The sequence below is a fragment of the Siphateles boraxobius genome, unplaced genomic scaffold (genome assembly GCF_051911475.1).
Source record: "Siphateles boraxobius isolate OS27281-9 unplaced genomic scaffold, OSU_SipBor_1 12, whole genome shotgun sequence".
Taxonomy (NCBI): Eukaryota; Metazoa; Chordata; class Actinopteri; order Cypriniformes; family Leuciscidae; genus Siphateles; species Siphateles boraxobius.
Genome location: NW_027508722.1, coordinates 33,515,001 through 33,535,590, shown reverse-complemented (window position 1 = coordinate 33,535,590; position 20,590 = coordinate 33,515,001). Strand labels below are relative to the sequence as shown.

At 39.3% G+C, this 20,590-nt stretch overlaps 2 protein-coding genes across 15 annotated transcripts in view; both read right to left on the bottom strand.

The window, feature by feature from the left end:
- Positions 1-3,101, bottom strand: part of LOC143725943 (uncharacterized) — an 82,722-nt gene extending 79,621 nt beyond the window's left edge. For 8 of the 13 annotated variants that reach the window (XM_077218904.1, XM_077218912.1, XM_077218920.1 and 5 more), the window contains exon 1: positions 2,986-3,094. The gene's annotated coding sequence lies outside the window, so the exon portion shown is untranslated. Of the gene's footprint in view, positions 1-2,985 lie in introns of all 13 variants that reach the window. The other 5 variants (XM_077218824.1, XM_077218835.1, XM_077218845.1 and 2 more) reach the window with 1 other exon arrangement.
- Positions 3,102-8,697: 5,596 nt separating this feature from the next.
- kcnh2b (potassium voltage-gated channel, subfamily H (eag-related), member 2b) overlaps positions 8,698-20,590 on the bottom strand; it is a 239,100-nt gene continuing 227,207 nt past the window's right edge. For both annotated transcript variants that reach the window (XM_077218949.1, XM_077218956.1), the window contains exons 11-15: positions 17,020-17,122; positions 16,014-16,262; positions 15,300-15,471; positions 13,490-13,658; positions 8,698-12,743 (exon numbers count right to left, since the gene is read on the bottom strand). In XM_077218949.1, coding sequence (XP_077075064.1) covers positions 12,570-12,743; positions 13,490-13,658; positions 15,300-15,471; positions 16,014-16,262; positions 17,020-17,122 — 867 coding nt within the window. In that variant the 3' untranslated portion in view covers positions 8,698-12,569. The remainder of the gene's footprint in view (positions 12,744-13,489; positions 13,659-15,299; positions 15,472-16,013; positions 16,263-17,019; positions 17,123-20,590) is intronic.

Sequence of the window (20,590 nt, the reverse complement as noted above, 5' to 3'; positions counted from 1 at the left end):
TCATAATAAACAATGTTATAATTTTGGGGGAAAAAATGACTAGTTAACTTTGTTTTGTCCTCCTGATGAGAGAGCTTTGATCATAGATTATGCAGGTTGTTTGTTTGTAGTAGTTTATTACATTGAGCAAAATATAAAAACGGTCCATACTTTTATTAAGAGGTAATCCCAGTTTACCCAGTATGTTTTCTCCGTCCCAAGGCCTTCTATAGGTGTGTTTCCACTACAGATTTGCGCTATTTTCTAAATGTCGGTAAAAAACTATTTATTCAATCACTAGAAAGTAATTTTTCCTCTGGCGATCAGTCATTCCAAACATCATGGCCGAAACATCATATTCGATTTTGAAATCGAAAGCGAGGCTCCGGTGGGAAGAAAACCGGAGGTGTCGCCTTTAATCATAGGAGAGTCGCGAATGCGATGGCGTATTGTTGTGTTTAATGTAGAAATTAGTAGTGCTGGGCGGTATATCGGTTCATACCGAAGACCGGTGTATATTTTTGTTATGATATTAATTTTGAATATACCGCCATACCGATGTATTTAATTACACAATTTTCGGAACGAACGGTACGCTGCGCGAAACTGTTTCAGACGGACCTTTACAATGTTGCACTCAAGCAGCGACTGCGAGGCGAGGGTAAACGGCAGTGCTCTGGTGTTACGTTACAGGGAAGATGGATGCTGCAGAACTATGGCGTTATTTTCCTGTCAAATGTCGAGAGCGCATTATTGTAGCGCGAAAGTACATTAATATAATGTGCGAGCGCGAATCTCTTTGCTCGCGCGTGGAATATAATGTGCCGCGCTCTCGGATATAACGTTACGCTGCTCACGTTGGTCTATTTCCTCTGGGCTCGCTCAGAGAATCCTGCACTTAAAACGTGTTCAGTGCAATCGCGAATCTCTCCTCTTCCCCAGCTAACAATTTTAGGTTATAAGAACGTTTCATAACGTTCCCATTACGTTATAAAAACGTTATTACTGAATGTTCTAGGAACATTCAAAATGTCCAGTTTTTAGACGTTGTATTAACATTATTTCTTGGTTATAAGAACTTTATTCAAAGCGTAATAAGAACGTACAATTCTCCCGTTATATAAACGTTGTATTAACGTTCTTGCTTGGTTATAAAAACATCATTCAAACGTCATTAGAAAGTTAAATTCTCCCGTTATATAAACGTTGTATTAACGTTATTTCCTGGTTATAAGAACGTAGAACGTTATTAGCTATTCTATTCTACAATATTCACTAATGACAGTAAAATAGACCATCCTAAGTCAAATTACTGCAGTGATTCCTCTCGCAACCAGTAGAAAATGCTTTGAACACCTGATTATGCATGAAAAAAAAAAAACGTCATAAACCGGAAAACCGGCATAATTTTGAAAAAAAACGTGATATCAATTTTTGGTCAAACCGCCCATTACTAGAAATTAGTTATTCTAAAAATGTACATTTCTTTCATACTTTAGACTATATAGAGTGAAATTCATTAATAAATATTTAGGAACGAACTATCTACACATCCTATATTGGATATTAACATTCGATAGTGTAAATCGCGGCAGCAGCTTCAGGTTGGTAGTCCAAGGCATTGTTGTTTATCTTTACTTCCGGGGTTCTTCCCATCGGAGCCTCGCTTTCGATTTCAAAATAACGGCTGCGTGAAATAAGCGTATTGGCCGTATTTTCAATTCGCAATTTTTAATATTTTACTCTGTAAGCACATTAGGTGTGAGAAAAGCACATTATAATATAAACACATAAAAAAATAAAAAGCCATATAAAACATCTGATCTAACCTTTTTATATTCATTTTAATTTTTTTTGTGGTAAATATGGGTAAAAATTATTTGTTTTGGCTCTCAGGATGAAAGATTCTCATCTTTAATGATTATTTTGAGTGTTCAGGATTTTGTCTTTTACGAAGTACTTACGAAGCCCCGATGGAAATGTATAACTGTTCCAAAAAAAATAATTGTCCGGAAACATGGCGATATGACTTTATTTGAATACGCCTGGACTCAGTTTATTCACCTGGATATCTGTAAAATGCATTGCAGAACGTTGACTGAGAACATGACTAATAATGCATAAAACACACGACAGAGAAATGAAACAAGCAAACACAAATCAAAAACAATTACAGTAGGCCTTGCCAAATGTTCTGGCTACACTTTTTTGGCACAAACTGAACGCCATACCAACATGAAGAGCATCAGACTGAATGTAAGATGTGTGTAGTTGTGTGTGTCTCCAATAATCCGCTGATGTGTGTCACATCTAAATCCCCAGCTGGATGGATCATATATGATTCAGCTCAAACTGTACAGACCGGATGAATTATGACAGATAAACTGAATGGCCAGAAAGCAGAATGGACAATGCCTATGCTGTGATGACCATAGAAACGTATTGTATTCAAAACTTGTCAGTGTGTAATTCAGATGTTTTGTTTCAAGTATTTTTTTTTAGCAAGACTGTACATACAATTTAGGAAATATTGGATAAGTAATTGTCCGGGACAAAATATATCAATCTATGAGTGATGATGTCACACTGACAGGCCACACACACACACACACACACACTCAAGGACAACTTTACCAAGAAACACATAACACAGGTCACACGCAGAATCAAAACATTAAAGTTTCACGCTTGAACTGATCTGAGATCAGCAAATCAACAGTAGAACCGTCTTAATCAATCAAATCCGATTTAATGTCAAATTAACTTTGATTGTAACACACTTACACAAGTTTGGAGGGGTGTGTGTGTGAATTACAGAGACATTTCCAGACATTTCACAGAAAGACAGACACAGGCACACACACACACTTCACTCACTTCTACACAGTCATTGACCCGCGTGCGGAAACCGCCCTCAGCGCGCGCGCACTGGCGCGTCACTCTCTTTACTTATCAACATAATGGTGAAGATGAGTTATCATCAGACTTTATTAAGTTTATTCTCACCGCTTTCGTTGATTTCCGAGAGTTTTCCGCGCGTGTGTTGGTGTCGCGGCCTCAAGCTGATCCGCCCTGCGCTTTTCACTGACCGCACACACAGGTCACCGCCTTCTGACGCTCTCAGCCAATCACATGCCAGAATCAGCAGACGAACGGCCGTTTTCTCCAATCACGGCGCGGATGGAGCGTCTCTGCGTCTGTCCAACTGGCGCACTTTTGATGGACGCGCGTCGCGTGCAATCAGTGAGTTTGACTCCTTATACGGGCCAATGAAAATGATTACATAAAAATATTTCACTCTTTTGAGGCAAGTATAAGTCTCCACGGTTAAAAAATATATATATTTATGAAATCAAATGTTTAGAAAAAATCTTTCAGTAATTTACGTCACAGACATTTTTGATGGAAATTTTAAATTCTCAAATAGCGTCATACATGCTAAATTATTTAAAATTATTGAGATTAAATTTATTTAGATATACAATATATTATAATAATAAAAATTGCGAGGTAATTTCGAGCTAATAAATGTGAAAAAATAATTTAAAAACTATGAAGCCTCGCATATTTCTATTGGAACTCACATACTCTGTAATAATAATTTTACATAATTTAACAGAAAAGCCACTGTACTGTATGTAGAATTCAACTGAAATCAGTGCTGGAGATGTTCCACTCTTCAATGGTTGAATGTCGCCATCTGGTGCCCAGATTAAACTCATCTGAAAGGATTCAGGACTCATTTGCTATAGTTAGAATTGATTGAGAAATTAGAGCATTAAGATTGCTAAATTATTAGGCAGGATTTATTGGTAAGGGCAGAACTTATACATAAATCCATCACAGACTAATTTAAATGTGTCAGTCGCTTTATGTATTATGACTCAGATCAGTAAATCTTGACATTGCAAAGACTTTATGCACTCAACTAATTTAATCAAAAAACCGATTCATGTTCATATGTGTGTGTGTGTATATATATATATATATATATATATATATATATATATACACACAGTAGTTTGGAAACATTAGTATTTTTTGTTTTTGCAATAATTATCTTATGCTCATCAAGGCTGCATTTATTTGAACAAAAATACAGAAAAAAGCAATATTGTGAAATATTATTCAAATGTAAATCAGCTGTTTTCTATGTGAATATATAGTAAAGTGTAATTTATTCCTGTGATCAAAACTGAATTTTCAGCATCATTACTCCAGTCTTCAGTGTCACATGATGCTTCAGAAATCACTATAATATGATGATTAATTATCAATGTTGGAAACAGCTGCTTAATATTTTTTTTTAACCTGTGATACTTTTTTGACAGGATTCATTAATGAATAAACAGTTAAAAAGAACAGCATTTATTACAAATATTAATCCTCTTTAACAATATACATTTTTACTATCACTTTTTATTAATTTAACACAAAAGTATTAATTTCTTTCAAAAAAAGAAGGAAAAAACACTGAAATCAGAACTTTTGAACGGTAGTGTATATTGATATTTATAAATGCTCTTCTTTTTTATTCATTCAAAGAATCCTGAAAAAATGATCACAGGTTATAATTTTTTTTCCCCCACATTGATAATTAATCATCATATTATAGTGATTTCTGAAAGATCATGTGACACTGAAGACTGGAGTAATGATGCTGAAAATTCAGCTTTGATCACAGGAATAAATTACACTTTACTATATATTCACATAGAAAACTGATGATTTACAATGTAAAATTATTTCACATTTTTTTACTGTATTTTTAAACAAATAAATGCATATTGGTGAAAATATACACATACTGCATACATATATATATATACAGTATATATATATATACACACACACACACAAAGATAGTCATTTCAGCTGTTTTCAAAGAAGTTTATTGAAATAAATATTTCTAAATTTTATAAAGTCATACGTTTATAATGCTAGCACAAAATCTGGACTTTCTGAAGTGTGTCCGAACTCCTCGGGTCGTCCCAACATGATTCCAGACGTCAGTGATGTAACATTAGTTCAGAGTCACATGTCCATGGAAGAACATAAAGATCCTCGCTTCAGTCGACACTCGTTCTCTACAACTGAAGACTCAGTCACTCGTTCTCTACAACTGAAGACTCAGTCACTCATTCTCTACAACTGAAGACTCAGTCACTCGTTCTCTACAACTGAAGACTCAGTCACTCGTTCTCTACAACTGAAGACTCAGACACTCGTTCTCTACAACTGAAGACTCAGTCACTCGTTCTCTACAACTGAAGACTCAGTCACTCGTTCTCTACAACTGAAGACTCAGACACTCGTTCTCTACAACTGAAGACTCAGTCACTCATTCTCTACAACTGAAGACTCAGACACTCGTTCTCTACAACTGAAGACTCAGTCACTCGTTCTCTACAACTGAAGACTCAGTCACTCGTTCTCTACAACTGAAGACTCAGTCACTCGTTCTCTACAACTGAAGACTCAGTCACTCGTTCTCTACAACTGCAGACTCAGTCACTCGTTCTCTACAACTGAAGACTCAGACACTCGTTTTCTACAACTGAAGACTCAGTCACTCGTTCTCTACAACTGAAGACTCAGTCACTCGTTCTCTACAACTGAAGACTCAGTCACTCGTTCTCTACAACTCGTTCTCTACAACTGAAGACTCAGTCACTCGTTCTCTACAACTGAAGACTCAGACACTCGTTCTCTACAACTGAAGACTCAGACACTCGTTCTCTACAACTGAAGACTCAGACACTCGTTCTCTACAACTGAAGACTCAGTCACTCGTTCTCTACAACTGAAGACTCAGACACTCGTTCTCTACAGCTGAAGACTCAGTCACTCGTTCTCTACAACTGAAGACTCAGTCACTCGTTCTCTACAACTCGTTCTCTACAACTGAAGACTCAGACACTCGTTCTCTACAACTGAAGACTCAGACACTCGTTCTCTACAACTGAAGACTCAGACACTCGTTCTCTACAACTGAAGACTCAGTCACTCGTTCTCTACAACTGAAGACTCAGACACTCGTTCTCTACAACTGAAGACCTAGACACTCGTTCTCTACAACTGCAGACTCAGTCACTCGTTCTCTACAACTGAAGACTCAGTCACTCGTTCTCTACAGCTGAAGACTCAGTCACTCGTTCTCTACAACTGAAGACTCAGACACTCGTTCTCTACAACTGAAGACTCAGTCACTCGTTCTCTACAACTGAAGACTCAGACACTCGTTCTCTACAACTGGAGACTCAGTCACTCGTTCTCTACAACTGAAGACTCAGTCACTCGTTCTCTACAACTGAAGACTCAGTCACTCGTTCTCTACAACTGAAGACTCAGTCACTCGTTCTCTACAACTGAAGACTCAGTCACTCGTTCTCTACAGCTGAAGACTCAGTCACTCGTTCTCTACAACTGAAGACTCAGTCACTCGTTCTCTACAACTCGTTTCTCTACAACTGAAGACTCAGTCACTCGTTCTCTACAACTGAAGACTCAGTCACTCGTTCTCTACAACTGAAGACTCAGTCACTCGTTCTCTACAACTGAAGACTCAGTCACTCGTTCTCTACAACTCGTTCTCTACAACTGAAGACTCAGTCACTCGTTCTCTACAACTGAAGACTCAGACACTCGTTCTCTACAACTGAAGACTCAGACACTCGTTCTCTACAACTGAAGACCTAGACACTCGTTCTCTACAACTGCAGACTCAGTCACTCGTTCTCTACAACTGAAGACTCAGTCACTCGTTCTCTACAACTGAAGACTCAGTCACTCGTTCTCTACAACTGAAGACTCAGTCACTCGTTCTCTACAACTCGTTCTCTACAACTGAAGACTCAGTCACTCGTTCTCTACAACTGAAGACTCAGACACTCGTTCTCTACAACTGAAGACTCAGACACTCGTTCTCTACAACTGAAGACTCAGTCACTCGTTCTCTACAACTGAAGACTCAGACACTCGTTCTCTACAACTGAAGACCTAGACACTCGTTCTCTACAACTGCAGACTCAGTCACTCGTTCTCTACAACTGAAGACTCAGTCACTCGTTCTCTACAGCTGAAGACTCAGTCACTCGTTCTCTACAACTGAAGACTCAGACACTCGTTCTCTACAACTGAAGACTCAGTCACTCGTTCTCTACAACTGAAGACTCAGACACTCGTTCTCTACAACTGGAGACTCAGTCACTCGTTCTCTACAACTGAAGACTCAGTCACTCGTTCTCTACAACTGAAGACTCAGTCACTCGTTCTCTACAACTGAAGACTCAGTCACTCGTTCTCTACAACTCGTTTCTCTACAACTGAAGACTCAGTCACTCGTTCTCTACAACTGAAGACTCAGTCACTCGTTCTCTACAACTGAAGACTCAGTCACTCGTTCTCTACAACTGAAGACTCAGTCACTCGTTCTCTACAACTCGTTCTCTACAACTGAAGACTCAGTCACTCGTTCTCTACAACTGAAGACTCAGACACTCGTTCTCTACAACTGAAGACTCAGACACTCGTTCTCTACAACTGAAGACCTAGACACTCGTTCTCTACAACTGCAGACTCAGTCACTCGTTCTCTACAACTGAAGACTCAGTCACTCGTTCTCTACAGCTGAAGACTCAGTCACTCGTTCTCTACAACTGAAGACTCAGTCACTCGTTCTCTACAGCTGAAGACTCAGTCACTCGTTCTCTACAACTGAAGACTCAGACACTCGTTCTCTACAACTGAAGACTCAGTCACTCGTTCTCTACAACTGAAGACTCAGACACTCGTTCTCTACAACTGGAGACTCAGTCACTCGTTCTCTACAACTGAAGACTCAGTCACTCGTTCTCTACAACTGAAGACTCAGACACTCGTTCTCCACAACTGAAGACTCAGTCACTCGTTCTCTACAACTGAAGACTCAGACACTCGTTCTGTACAACTGAAGACTCAGTCACTCGTTCTGTACAACTGAAGACTAAGACATCAGTCACTCGTTCTGTACAACTGAAGACTCAGACATCAGTCACTCGTTCTGTACAACTGAAGACTCAGACATCAGTCACTCGTTCTGTACAACTGAAGACTCAGTCACTCGTTCTCTACAACTGAAGACTCAGACACTCGTTCTCTACAACTGAAGACTCAGTCACTCGTTCTCTACAACTGAAGACTCAGACACTCGTTCTCTACAACTGAAGACTCAGACACTCGTTCTCTACAACTGCAGACTCAGTCACTCGTTCTCTACAACTGAAGACTCAGTCACTCGTTCTCTACAACTAAAGACTCAGACACTCGTTCTCTACAACTGAAGACTCAGTCACTCGTTCTCTACAACTGAAGACTCAGTCACTCGTTCTCTACAACTGAAGACTCAGTCACTCCTTCTCTACAACTGAAGACTCAGTCACTCGTTCTCTACAACTGAAGACTCAGTCACTCGTTCTCTACAACTGAAGACTCAGTCACTCGTTCTCTACAACTGAAGACTCAGTCTCTCGTTCTCTACAACTGAAGACTCAGTCACTCGTTCTCAACAACTGAAGACTCACTCAGCATGCAGATCACATGTGCAAAACTTAAATCTGCCTCTGTTATTACCTTTATATATATATACTGTATATATATAATTGATATACTTACATCATCATTAACAGAGTTATTCACACGTTTCTTTAAAAATGAAAAGGAAAAAAGGTCAAACGTATGTAGTTTTCCTCTAGTCTTTCTTTTTTATTATTTTCTGCATTTCAAAGCATGCCAAGGAAATGCGTTTCTGCATAGTGTCGGCTATAGGGATGCCAGGAGTAAAGACTTCCTTATGTACAGCAAAATCGGGAAGGAGAAAAATAGCAATCCAGTGTAAACGAATCACCAAAATAAATTAAAACTCAAAAAGATTAAAAAAATATATGTACATAGAGGATGTCCTTCATGAATCCAAACTAAAGCCTGTTTAATAATCACACTAGTTCACTGGATTTGGGAGCGTTTGGCCTGTTCTACGTTCTCTGTGTCTAAAGTTGATGGCATAAGTGCGCTTGGCTTCAAATCCCTGTAAATACACGTAAAGCGTAAAAGATGTCTCAAATTTCAAATCTTATCAGATTTCCACAAACATGACGATAGATGAGTAGTAGCATATCCTTGCGCTCGAAAAGTCAACAAATCGCACCAAAATTAATTAAAAAAGCTTTCAAAAATCAAGATATGGTGCAAAAAAAGTCTTGTTTTTAATTTTTATAAGCAATATTGCATGGGCAAAAGTGCTGTTTTCACGAATATCAGCGCGTTTGCAAATGTGATTTTATACAATGATTCAATAAGCAATAAGATGATATGCTATTAGGTGGCGTACATGTTAGATAGGGATGCACGATATATCGGCCACTCTATTGGTAGATAGATATATGATCATTTTTAATGTTATCGTTATCGAGCCGATAAGAAAATTAGGCTGAGATATTAAAGCTGATAAATAATGGATAATTTCCCTCAGATGCCCACTGTTCAACATGATGGTTTTGAATTGCTCGAAATATGATTGGAATCACTTCAAAACAAGAAAAAAAATTCAGTGCAAAATGTGCAGCGCAAGTCTGTCATATCGGCTACATAAAATGATCATGAGAACATTATAATTGTGTGCTTGGGACACGGCTTTTAATGCTGAGACTTTTGTTTTTGTAATCAGGCTCTCTAAAATTATATAAAAATTTTGGATTTAGATTTATCGGCCAATATATCGTTATCGGCTTTCAAATATAAAGAATTATCTTAGAATAATTGGATCTCGCTAAATATCTCGTGGTCAAACGCGAGTTCAGAATAAACAAACAAGCCGAGCGACAGATTCAGTGACTCTTAACACACTTCACAACACAGGGAAATCTGATAAGATCATCCGTAGAGCCATCAAGATAATCACACTTTTCCTACGACTGATTTGGAGAATTGGGATTATCCGATTATCTTGCCTTTAAAGTCACCGAACATCGAGAGAAACACACACGACAGGACACGTTATACACACACAAAACCATTTCAGCAGGACGAGTGTCATCAGAAAAGTGTCAAACATATACAGACATAATAGTGTTCTGCAACATAACAACGTTGTACATAATAAAATAAAACACAATCATTTTGTTATATAAGCTGCATTAATTACTGTCTGAACATTAGGAAAACGAAGCCGTGTTTCGTGAATTAAACTCAAATTATCCGCTGACAGATTAAATCCTGGATTACAAACAAACAAACGACCAAATCAACTAAAAATAAATGTGTGTCAGAGACAGTTCGGTTTCTCAACACACCCTTACAGACAGAAACACCACAGCCATGTGAGGGAGAATCTCAACACGTCAAAAAAGCTGTTTGTATCTTTACATTAAAGAATTTTAATGACCCAATTTTCCCTGAAATTGTTAAAAGGTTTAAAAATGAAACCTTATTGTAGTGTTAATATTTATATTTACTCATTATAGCAGTATTTGTTGCAGCATTACCTGTATTAGCTTTTATTCATGATAAATTAAAATTAAGTATCTGATATCTCATTAATATTCCCATGGTCCTAAAAATAAGCTTTGTTGTCTTTATGCCAATATAATATCTTTTTTTTTCTCGATATTGGGGTCAAATTTGATCTGGATGTGTGAGATTCACCCATATGTGGCGTTAAAAAGACTCATATACACCGAATCTATAATAATAATAATCAAATTAACAACATATATGTACTAGATAAATATGTGCAAACTCTTGCATTCATCAAATAAAAGGGAATATTGTTATTTAATGCAGTAGTGTTTGAACCGTTCTTCACATTGACACAGATTCAGATGTTTGATCAGACTTAAGTTCAGTTTAAATTAAATATCATATTTGGTCTCAACGAAAACATAAAGCACAAATAAACAGCCGAAAGGCAGAATGATACAATCGTTGTCATGATTCGTGTACAGATGCTAAACAGGTTCTCATGCTAATATGCTCTTCTTTCCTCAGAAACGCTTAGATTAAATGCTATAATAATTTAAATATGATAACGGTAAAGTCTGCCATAAAAAAATGCCTTATATTAAAAGTGTATGTTTATTATCGCATGCTTAAATAGCTTATTGTAAAGTTTCTATTTGTATTGGTCCACACATCTGTTTTTCATGAATTCATCAGGTTCAAGAGCTCAACCAAATAATAATTAATAATCATGTGACTGTGGCTGCAGGGCCGTAAACACCACAGATAATGGAAAATCACTGAACAATATGAACTTTTACACCCAATCTTCAGTATTTGGTTTCATTTGTGGTTTAAAGGATTCTGTATTGCTAAAGCTAATGTGTTCCAACTTTAAAAATCACGCCATCCTTAACAAGACGCTGAAAACCAAACTAGCACGCGTCGGACTCGTTGCATATTGTTGGTCTCAGTGTCAGACACCAGACTCTGTCAATCACCCCACCCACTGCAATCCAGCCAATCCAGTGTGAGTGGGCGGGGCTTGAGGCTCCGCCTTCTTCATCATTCTTGCACAGTAAATGAAGGCAAAGACAGACAGAACACATCAGATTATTATTAGTAGTCGTATTTTCTTCTGTTAGGCCAGCTAACACTAACAAGTTCAACCAGTTCTTTGTTTTGGAAGCGCCGTAGACGTGAAGATATAGATCGAGAGAGTCTGGAAAATTCAGTGCAAGACATAATGGCTACTTTGAAATTAGTAATAATCATTATTGTTTGTTAATGGATATCCAATACTGGATGACAGCAGTGAGACGAGTGAAGTCCAGCGCTGTCTTTCATGATCATACGCGAGTAAAACCAGCTCCAGTGTGTCTCTGAAACTCCTCAGTGCAAAACCAGAAGCAGAACGGGGAGAGAGAGAGAGAGAGAGAGAGAGAGAGAAGAGAGAGAGGGAGAGAGAGAGATAGAGAGAGAAAGAGAGAGGGAGAGAGAGATAGAGAGGAAGGGAGAGAGAGATAGAGAGAGAGCGAGAGATAGAGAGAGAGATAGAGAGAGATAGAGAGAGAGAGAGAGAGAGAGAGAGAGAGAGAGAGAGAGGGAGAGGGAGAGAGAGATAGAGAGAGAGATAGAGAGAGAAAGAGAGAGGGAGAGAGAGATAGAGAGAGAGATAGAGAGAGAAAGAGAGAGGGAGAGAGAGATAGAGAGGAAGGGAGAGAGAGATAGAGATAGAGAGAGAGATAGAGAGAGAGATAGAGAGAGATAGAGAGAGAGAGAGAAGAGAGAGATAGAGAGGAAGGGAGAGAGAGATAGAGAGAGAGATAGAGAGAGAGCGAGAGATAGAGAGAGAGATAGAGAGAGATAGAGAGAGAGAGAGAAGAGAGAGATAGAGAGAGGGAGAGAAGAGAGAGATAGAGAGAGGGAGAGAGAGATAGAGAGAGAGCGAGAGAGAGATAGAGAGAGAGATATAGAGAGAGAGATAGAGAGAGAGAGAGAGAGAGAGAGAAGAGAGAGAGAGAGAGAGAGAGAGAAGAGAGAGAGAGAGAGAGAGAGAGAGAGAGAGAGAGAGAGAGAGAGAGAGAGAGCGAGAGAGAGATAGAGAGAGAGAGTCTCTAGCTCCCCGGGTCTGAGCTGTGTTTCTGTGGTGTGTGTGGTGTGTGTGGTGTGTGTGTCGTCTGCGGCTCCTGTAGAGAGAAGCGTCTCTGGTCCGGCACTCGCTCCGGTCGGGTCCCGAGGTTTGAGGATCCCGGGAGAAGAGCGTCTGCAGGATGGAGAGACTCGCACGACTGAGAGAGAAAGCAGAGGAGAGACGTTCATCAACACATGCTGAAAGTGTACAAGATACTATTATTTGCTCAGAAAAAACTTTCATTTGAATCAAAGATCACAATTTTATATATTATATTTTTATATAGTATATTAATAATTATACATTATATCTATCAATCATCTATTCATATATAATCAATCAATCTATCTATCTATCTATCTATCTATAATCTGTTTATATATATATCTATCAATCTATCTATAATCTGTTTATATATCTATCTATCTATCTATCTATCTATCTATAATCTGTTTATCTATCTATCTATAATCTGTTTATCTATCTATCTATCTATCTATCTATCTATCTATCTATCTATCTATCTATCTATAATCTGTTTATCCATCTATCTATAATCTGTTTATATATCTATCTATAATCTGTTCATCTATCTATCTATCTATCTATCTATCTATCTATCTATCTATCTATTTATCTATAATCTGTTTATCTATCTATCTATAATCTGTTTATCTATCTATCTATCTATCTATCTATCTATCTATCTATCTATCTATCTATCTATCTATAATCTGTTTATCTATCTATCTATAATCTGTTTATCTATCTATCTATCTATCTATCTATCTATAATCTCTAAAATTGCAGTTCAGAACTGATCAAGTGTGACGACACCTGTGTTTGCAGTAGTAACGAGCATCAGCTGAAACCCGTCAGTGTGTGTGTGTGTGTGTGTCACACCTGTGAGAGAGAAGCGAGTGTGTCTGAGTCCTGTGGAGTGACGGGCTGCACGAGTCTCTCGGGGAACATGGATGGAGAAACTGTGCTGTACGCTGGAGGAACCAGCATCATCTGCCTCTGCAGGAGCTGCATGATCGCGCTGATGTCCGTCGACATGCGGCTCTCCAGCCTACACACACACACACACACACACACACACACACACACACACACACACACACACACACAATGTAATATTTTTCAACAGCATCAAGTGTCAGTATAGTGTTAGGAAGTGTGGTTTCAGTGAATCAGTTCCGTTCTAGACAGTCGTAGCCCACAGTTTAGTCCGTCAGTCTGATTGCAGTGAGTTGTGACCGTAGACTGTAAAAAAATATGTGCGTAGTGTGTGTGTCGTCACTTGTAGTGTTTCTGAAGAGCGTTCTTGAAGCCCAAAGTGGGCGGAGCCGGTCGTCGCCATCTTGGCAGTGTCACTCCCGGATAAACGAAAATGTACAGAGGCGGATTAGCTGAGGTGATGTGACGCTAACAAACAGCAGACAAACCGCTAGTAGTGACATCAGCAGCAATCCACCTGTCATAATTATGTCGCTACGCCCTTAATTATGCAGAACTTTAAGGCTTAATATAATTTAAACATATGAGTTATTAAAAAATCACCCCCTCACAGTTTTCATGAAGGGCAAAAGTAGCTTTATAGACCAAAACCACTTTTTGCACCAGACTGTAAACATGTGTTTTTCTGCTGTAACGTTGGGCAGTTTAACATGGGGTTTATGGGATTGAGTCTCTTCTGCAGCCGGTCTCTAGTGTGAGTTGTGAGGTTGTGAGTTGTGAGATGTGAGTTGTGAGATCTGAGTTGTGAGGTGTGAGTTGTGAGGTGTGAATAGTGAGGTCTGAGTTGTGTGGTCTGAGTTGTGAGTTGTGAGGTGTGAGTTGTGAGGTCTGAGTTGTGAGGTGTGAGTTGTGAGTTGTGAGATGTGAGTTGTGAGGTGTGAGGTGTGAGTTGTGAGGTCTGAGTTGTGAGGTGTGAGTTGTGAGATGTGAGATGTGAGTTGTGAGGTGTGAGTTGTGAGGTGTGAGTTGTGAGGTTGTGAGTTGTGAGGTGTGAGTTGTGAGGTCTGAGTTGTGAGGTTGTGAGTTGTGAGGTGTGAGGTCTGAGGTGTGAGTTGTGAGGTGTGAGGTGTGAGTTGTGAGGTGTGAGTTGTGAGGTTGTGAGTTGTGAGGTGTGAGTTGTGAGGTCTGAGTTGTGAGGTGTGAGGTCTGAGGTGTGAGATGTGAGGTGTGAGTTGTGAGGTGTGAGTTGTGAGGTGTGAGTTGTGAGGTTGTGAGTTGTGAGGTGTGAGGTCTGATTTGTGAGGTGTTAGTTGTGAGGTGTGAGTTGTGAGGTGTGAGTTGTGAGGTCTGAGTTGTGAGTTGTGAGGTGTGAGTTGTGAGGTGTGAGTTGTGAGGTTGTGAGTTGTGAGGTATGAGTTGTGAGGTGTGAGTTGTGAGGTCTGAGTTGTGAGTTGTGAGGTGTGAGTTGTGAGGTGTGATTTGTGAGGTGTGAGTTGTGAGGTGTGAGGTGTGAGATGTGAGTTGTGAGATGTGAGTTGTAAGGTCTGAGTTGTGAGGTGTGAGTTGTGAGGTCTGAGTTGTGAGTTGTGAGGTGTGAGTTGTGAGGTCTGAGTTGTGAGGTGTGAGTTGTGAGGTGTGAGTTGTCAGGTGTGAGTTGTGAGGTCTGAGTTGTGAGTTGTGAGGTGTGATTTGTAAGGTGTGAGTTGTGAGGTGTGAGGTTGTGAGTTGTGAGGTGTGAGTTGTGCGCTGAGACCTGGTGAGCTGTTTCTGCAGCAGCTCGAGTCGGCTCTCCATGAGGCTGCGCTGCTGCCGGCTGATGCTGAGGCTGCTGGGATGCGGACGGTTACAGCGGGGCAACTCCTGATACTGCCTCCCACGACTCTCACCCCAGAAACTGAAGATGTTAGACACACCTGAGAAAGCACCTAAGACACACACACACACACACACACACATTACTGCCATATACAGTACAGCTATCAATCTATCTATTGAAAACACAAATAATAAAACCATTATATTTTCTATCTATCTATCTGTTATTTTATCTATATATCTGTTATTTTATCTATCTATCTATCTATCTGTTATTTTATCTATCTATCTGTTATCATATCTATCTATATATCTATCTATCTATCTGTTATTTTATCTATCTATCTGTTATCATATCTATCTATCTATCTATCTATCTATCTATCTATCTATCTATCTATCTATCTATCTATCTATCTATCTATCTGTCTGTCTGTCTGTCTGTCTATAGAAAAACAAAACATAAAACCATTATATAATAATGTTATCGTGTTTATTTTAATTCTAGAATATAAAAAAATAAGATTTTATATAATATTACATTGTTTTATGAAATATAATATATACAATTCAATTTCATAATATTTTTTTATTATTATTATTTCAATAATTTGGCCTGTTTTAAATTTTAAATAAGTTGCCATTCTGTCACCTGATAGGGCGTTACATGTGTTTCCTGTTTTCGGATCGGCCTCTCCCTCAATGACATCCATGAGTGATACGGGAGGGGCGGGGCTTGTGTGCACAGGCTCCTCCCCCTCGTCCCCACTGGAGTGAGAGGACACAGAATCCCGAGGCTCCTCCCATCCCGGGTCCAGTTCGCTCTTGTTACTGGCGGCTTGTTTTCTGCCTCTCCGAATGTGTTTCTGATTCTTCTTGATCTCTCCAACATCTGCATCATCTAGAGAAATAAACACAGGATGAATATTCATCAACGGAATATGAGAAACAGGTCTAATGCTTTGTGTATATCTATATATATACAGTCAAACCAAAATTTATTCAGAAACCTTGCTATCCTCACTTATATAAATGAACTATAGTGTCCTGCACCCAGTAGTCAAAAAATATTACACATTATATATGGTTTCTGAATAATTTTTGGTTTGACTGTATAACTGTTCCTATAGAGTTTTATGGTGGCTTTATGTTACGATAACAACACAGCACTAATAAAATAATAATAACAAAAAAATACATAACAAATATTGGATGAAATATTTTGGTCTTTTTAAATTACACTAAGTTTTTTCAGCAACACTTAAGGGATTAAAATATATTTAAAGTCAAGATTTTTATTGACTCATCGCGTAGCTTACTTTTTTTTCAGTAAGCATGTCACAATGCATATTATATATATATCTTTGTAGTTTTATCATTCACACTTTTTACAAAAACTTAGTATAGTAGCACATATATTCACCTGGGGGATTATACACACACACACACACACACACACACACACACACACACACACACACACACACACACACACACACACACACACACACACACACACACACACACACACACACACACACACACACACACACACACATATATACAGTATATATATATATAAAAACATAAGTGAATGATAAAACCTACCAAGATAAATACAGAGACACTCTAATGGGAACATGAATTATGGGAAATACCTTTTTCCGTTCGTCGCCGGAATGAAAGTTTTCGCCTCCGCAGTTTGTTGAAGCCGACGCAATCCGAATCGTCGCAGCTGGGAGAGCCGGGAATCATGTTTGTCTACAAACACAGATTGTATTTTTTTACATGGCTACATTTACATGCAAAACTTTTATTTCAATCTGACTGAATTCATTTCGATTGATGAATCTGAACGTACTGTTTATATGAACGCTAAACGTGACCGGGTTGATGTGCGCATTTATATGTCACAAGCTTAAAGGGGAACTATGCAGTTTTTTTAGCTAAACTGAACAGCTTCGGAGTTATTGGAATTGTTATATGACTTTTTTCGGGTTGAAATGTGTTGCCGTCTCACATAATAACTAATCTCCTACATTGGTTCTTTATTTGTTTTAAACAGCAGACTTAATATTTATCCATGTCTGGTCATAATTTGGAGACGATGAGCATATGAACCGTTTATATTTATCACGCTGTACAAATGCCCAAAAGCAGTCGTGTGTGTATGAGAATAAGCACTGGTGACGTCGTCCTGCTCCACTTCACACACGCAGTGAAAGGAGATTTTGGGAATGATGGGAAACTCATTTATACGACAGTAAGCGTATAAGAAGAAGTGACACTCATCATCCAGCTCACTCACTGTTGAAGCCCAGACACAAACCCTACAGCCTGAGACACAACAGCATCATCACACACCAAACACGCTCTTAAAGCAGCTTCTGTCCGGCAGCAGTGAGGCTAATGGCTAACTCACACAAATAGGGTGTATATAGTACAGACGGCTAGCAAGCACTGGTGCACTTTTGACTCTAAGGGTGAGGCAGTACAATTCCTATGTATGTGTACACTTTTCTTTGTGCTGTAAAAATGACAAATAAAACTTTGAACTTTATTCAACTGGAACAACAGCTCGTTCTGCACGTCACGTCATTACGCTATTTCTAAGTCACTGCACGTGCGCAGTCCTTTCAGATTCGGTTTTCAATCCGATCAAGTGTTTACATGTTCTCTCGATCGGATTAGTAAAGGAATAAACCGCCTCTTTCAACCCGATCGAGATGTCATTGGGATCGAGCTCAATCGTATCGATTAAGGTGTTTTACACGAAGGCTTTTCAGTGCGATTGAGCCGTCAATCCGACAACTAACGGATCATTTGGCTGCATGTAAATGTAGTAAACTGAAACCCAAAACACAGGACAATAGAGACACCAGAATAAACATATTCATGATTCTGAAGCTGAAAATACTGAATTATTTTAGATGAATATGCTTGATCTCTGTCACTGACTAGATATATTTAAAATAAATGTTGGCCACTTTTTACTGGTAACATCAGACATTTGGCATTATCAGGACCAACAAATATTCCCCCATTGCATTATTATGCATTATATTAAACATTATATATAGTAGTTTAATGTAGTACTGACGCTATAACTCTGAAAACTTGAATTTTTTTTTGTTGGGTGAACTATCCACGATACATATTGCATTTTTGTATTGCGATATATTGTGACACCCCTAAAACGTAGCCATTGATAAAAAGACACTTTGTGGTTTTGCTCCATTTCCTGGTGTGTTTTCCTGGTGTGTTTACTGGTGTGTTTACTGGTGTGTTTTCCTGGTGTGTTTACTGGTGTGTTTTACTGGTGTGTTTTCCTGGTGTGTTTACTGGTGTGTTTTCCTGGTGTGTTTACTGGTGTGTTTTCCTGGTGTGTTTACTGGTGTGTTTACTGGTGTGTTTTCTGGTGTGTTTCCTGGTGTGTTTTCCTGGTGTGTTTACTGGTGTGTTTTCCTGGTGTGTTTACTGGTGTGTTTACTGGTGTGTTTACTGGTGTGTTTCCTGGTGTGTTTTCCTGGTGTGTTTACTGGTGTGTTTACTGGTGTGTTTACTGGTGTGTTTTCCTGGTGTGTTTACTGGTGTGTTTTCCTGGTGTGTTTCCTGGTGTGTTTACTGGTGTGTTTTCCTGGTGTGTTTCCTGGTGTGTTTTCCTGGTGTGTTTACTGGTGTGTTTACTGGTGTGTTTCCTGGTGTGTTTTCCTGGTGTGTTTACTGGTGTGTTTACTGGTGTGTTTACTGGTGTGTTTACTGGTGTGTTTTACTGGTGTGTTTTCCTGGTGTGTTTACTGGTGTGTTTTACTGGTGTGTTTACTGGTGTGTTTTCCTGGTGTGTTTACTGGTGTGTTTTCCTGGTGTGTTTACTGGTGTGTTTACTGGTGTGTTTTCCTGGTGTGTTTTCCTGGTGTGTTTACTGGTGTGTTTACTGGTGTGTTTCCTGGTGTGTTTACTGGTGTGTTTTCCTGGTGTGTTTACTGGTGTGTTTTCCTGGTGTGTTTACTGGTGTGTTTACTGGTGTGTTTTACTGGTGTGTTTACTGGTGTGTTTTCCTGGTGTGTTTACTGGTGTGTTTTCCTGGTGTGTTTACTGGTGTGTTTACTGGTGTGTTTTCCTGGTGTGTTTCCTGGTGTGTTTTCCTGGTGTGTTTACTGGTGTGTTTACTGGTGTGTTTCCTGGTGTGTTTTCCTGGTGTGTTTACTGGTGTGTTTACTGGTGTGTTTTCCTGGTGTGTTTACTGGTGTGTTTACTGGTGTGTTTACTGGTGTGTTTCCTGGTGTGTTTTCCTGGTGTGTTTACTGGTGTGTTTACTGGTGTGTTTTCCTGGTGTGTTTACTGGTGTGTTTCCTGGTGTGTTTTCCTGGTGTGTTTACTGGTGTGTTTACTGGTGTGTTTTCCTGGTGTGTTTACTGGTGTGTTTACTGGTGTGTTTACTGGTATGTTTTCCTGGTGTGTTTCCTGGTGTGTTTTCCTGTTGTGTTTACTGGTGTTTTTTCCTGGTGTGTTTTCCTGGTGTGTTTACTGGTGTGTTTTCCTGGTGTGTTTCCTGGTGTGTTTCCTGGTGTGTTTACTGGTGTGTTTTCCTGTTGTGTTTCCTGGTGTGTTTACTGGTGTGTTTTCCTGGTGTGTTTACTGGTGTGTTTTCCTGGTGTGTTTACTGGTGTGTTTACTGGTGTGTTTACTGGTGTGTTTCCTGGTGTGTTTACTGGTGTGTTTTCCTGGTGTGTTTCCTAGTGTGTTTACTGGTGTGTTTTCCTGGTGTGTTTACTGGTGTGTTTACTGGTGTGTTTTCCTGGTGTGTTTACTGGTGTGTTTTCCTGGTGTGTTTTCCTGGTGTGTTTTCCTGGTGTGTTTCCTGGTGTGTTTTCCTGGTGTGTTTTCCTGGTGTGTTTACTGATGTGTTTTCCTGGTGTGTTTCCTGGTGTGTTTTCCTGGTGTGTTTACTGGTGTGTTTACTGGTGTGTTTTCCTGGTGTGTTTACTGGTGTGTTTTCCTGGTGTGTTTACTGCTGTGTTTTCCTGGTGTGTTTACTGGTGTGTTTTCCTGGTGTGTTTACTGGTGTGTTTACTGGTGTGTTTTCCTGGTGTGTTTCCTGGTGTGTTTTCCTGGTGTGTTTCCTAGTGTGTTTACTGGTGTGTTTTCCTGGTGTGTTTACTGGTGTGTTTTCCTGGTGTGTTTCCTGGTGTGTTTACTGGTGTGTTTTCCTGGTGTGTTTCCTAGTGT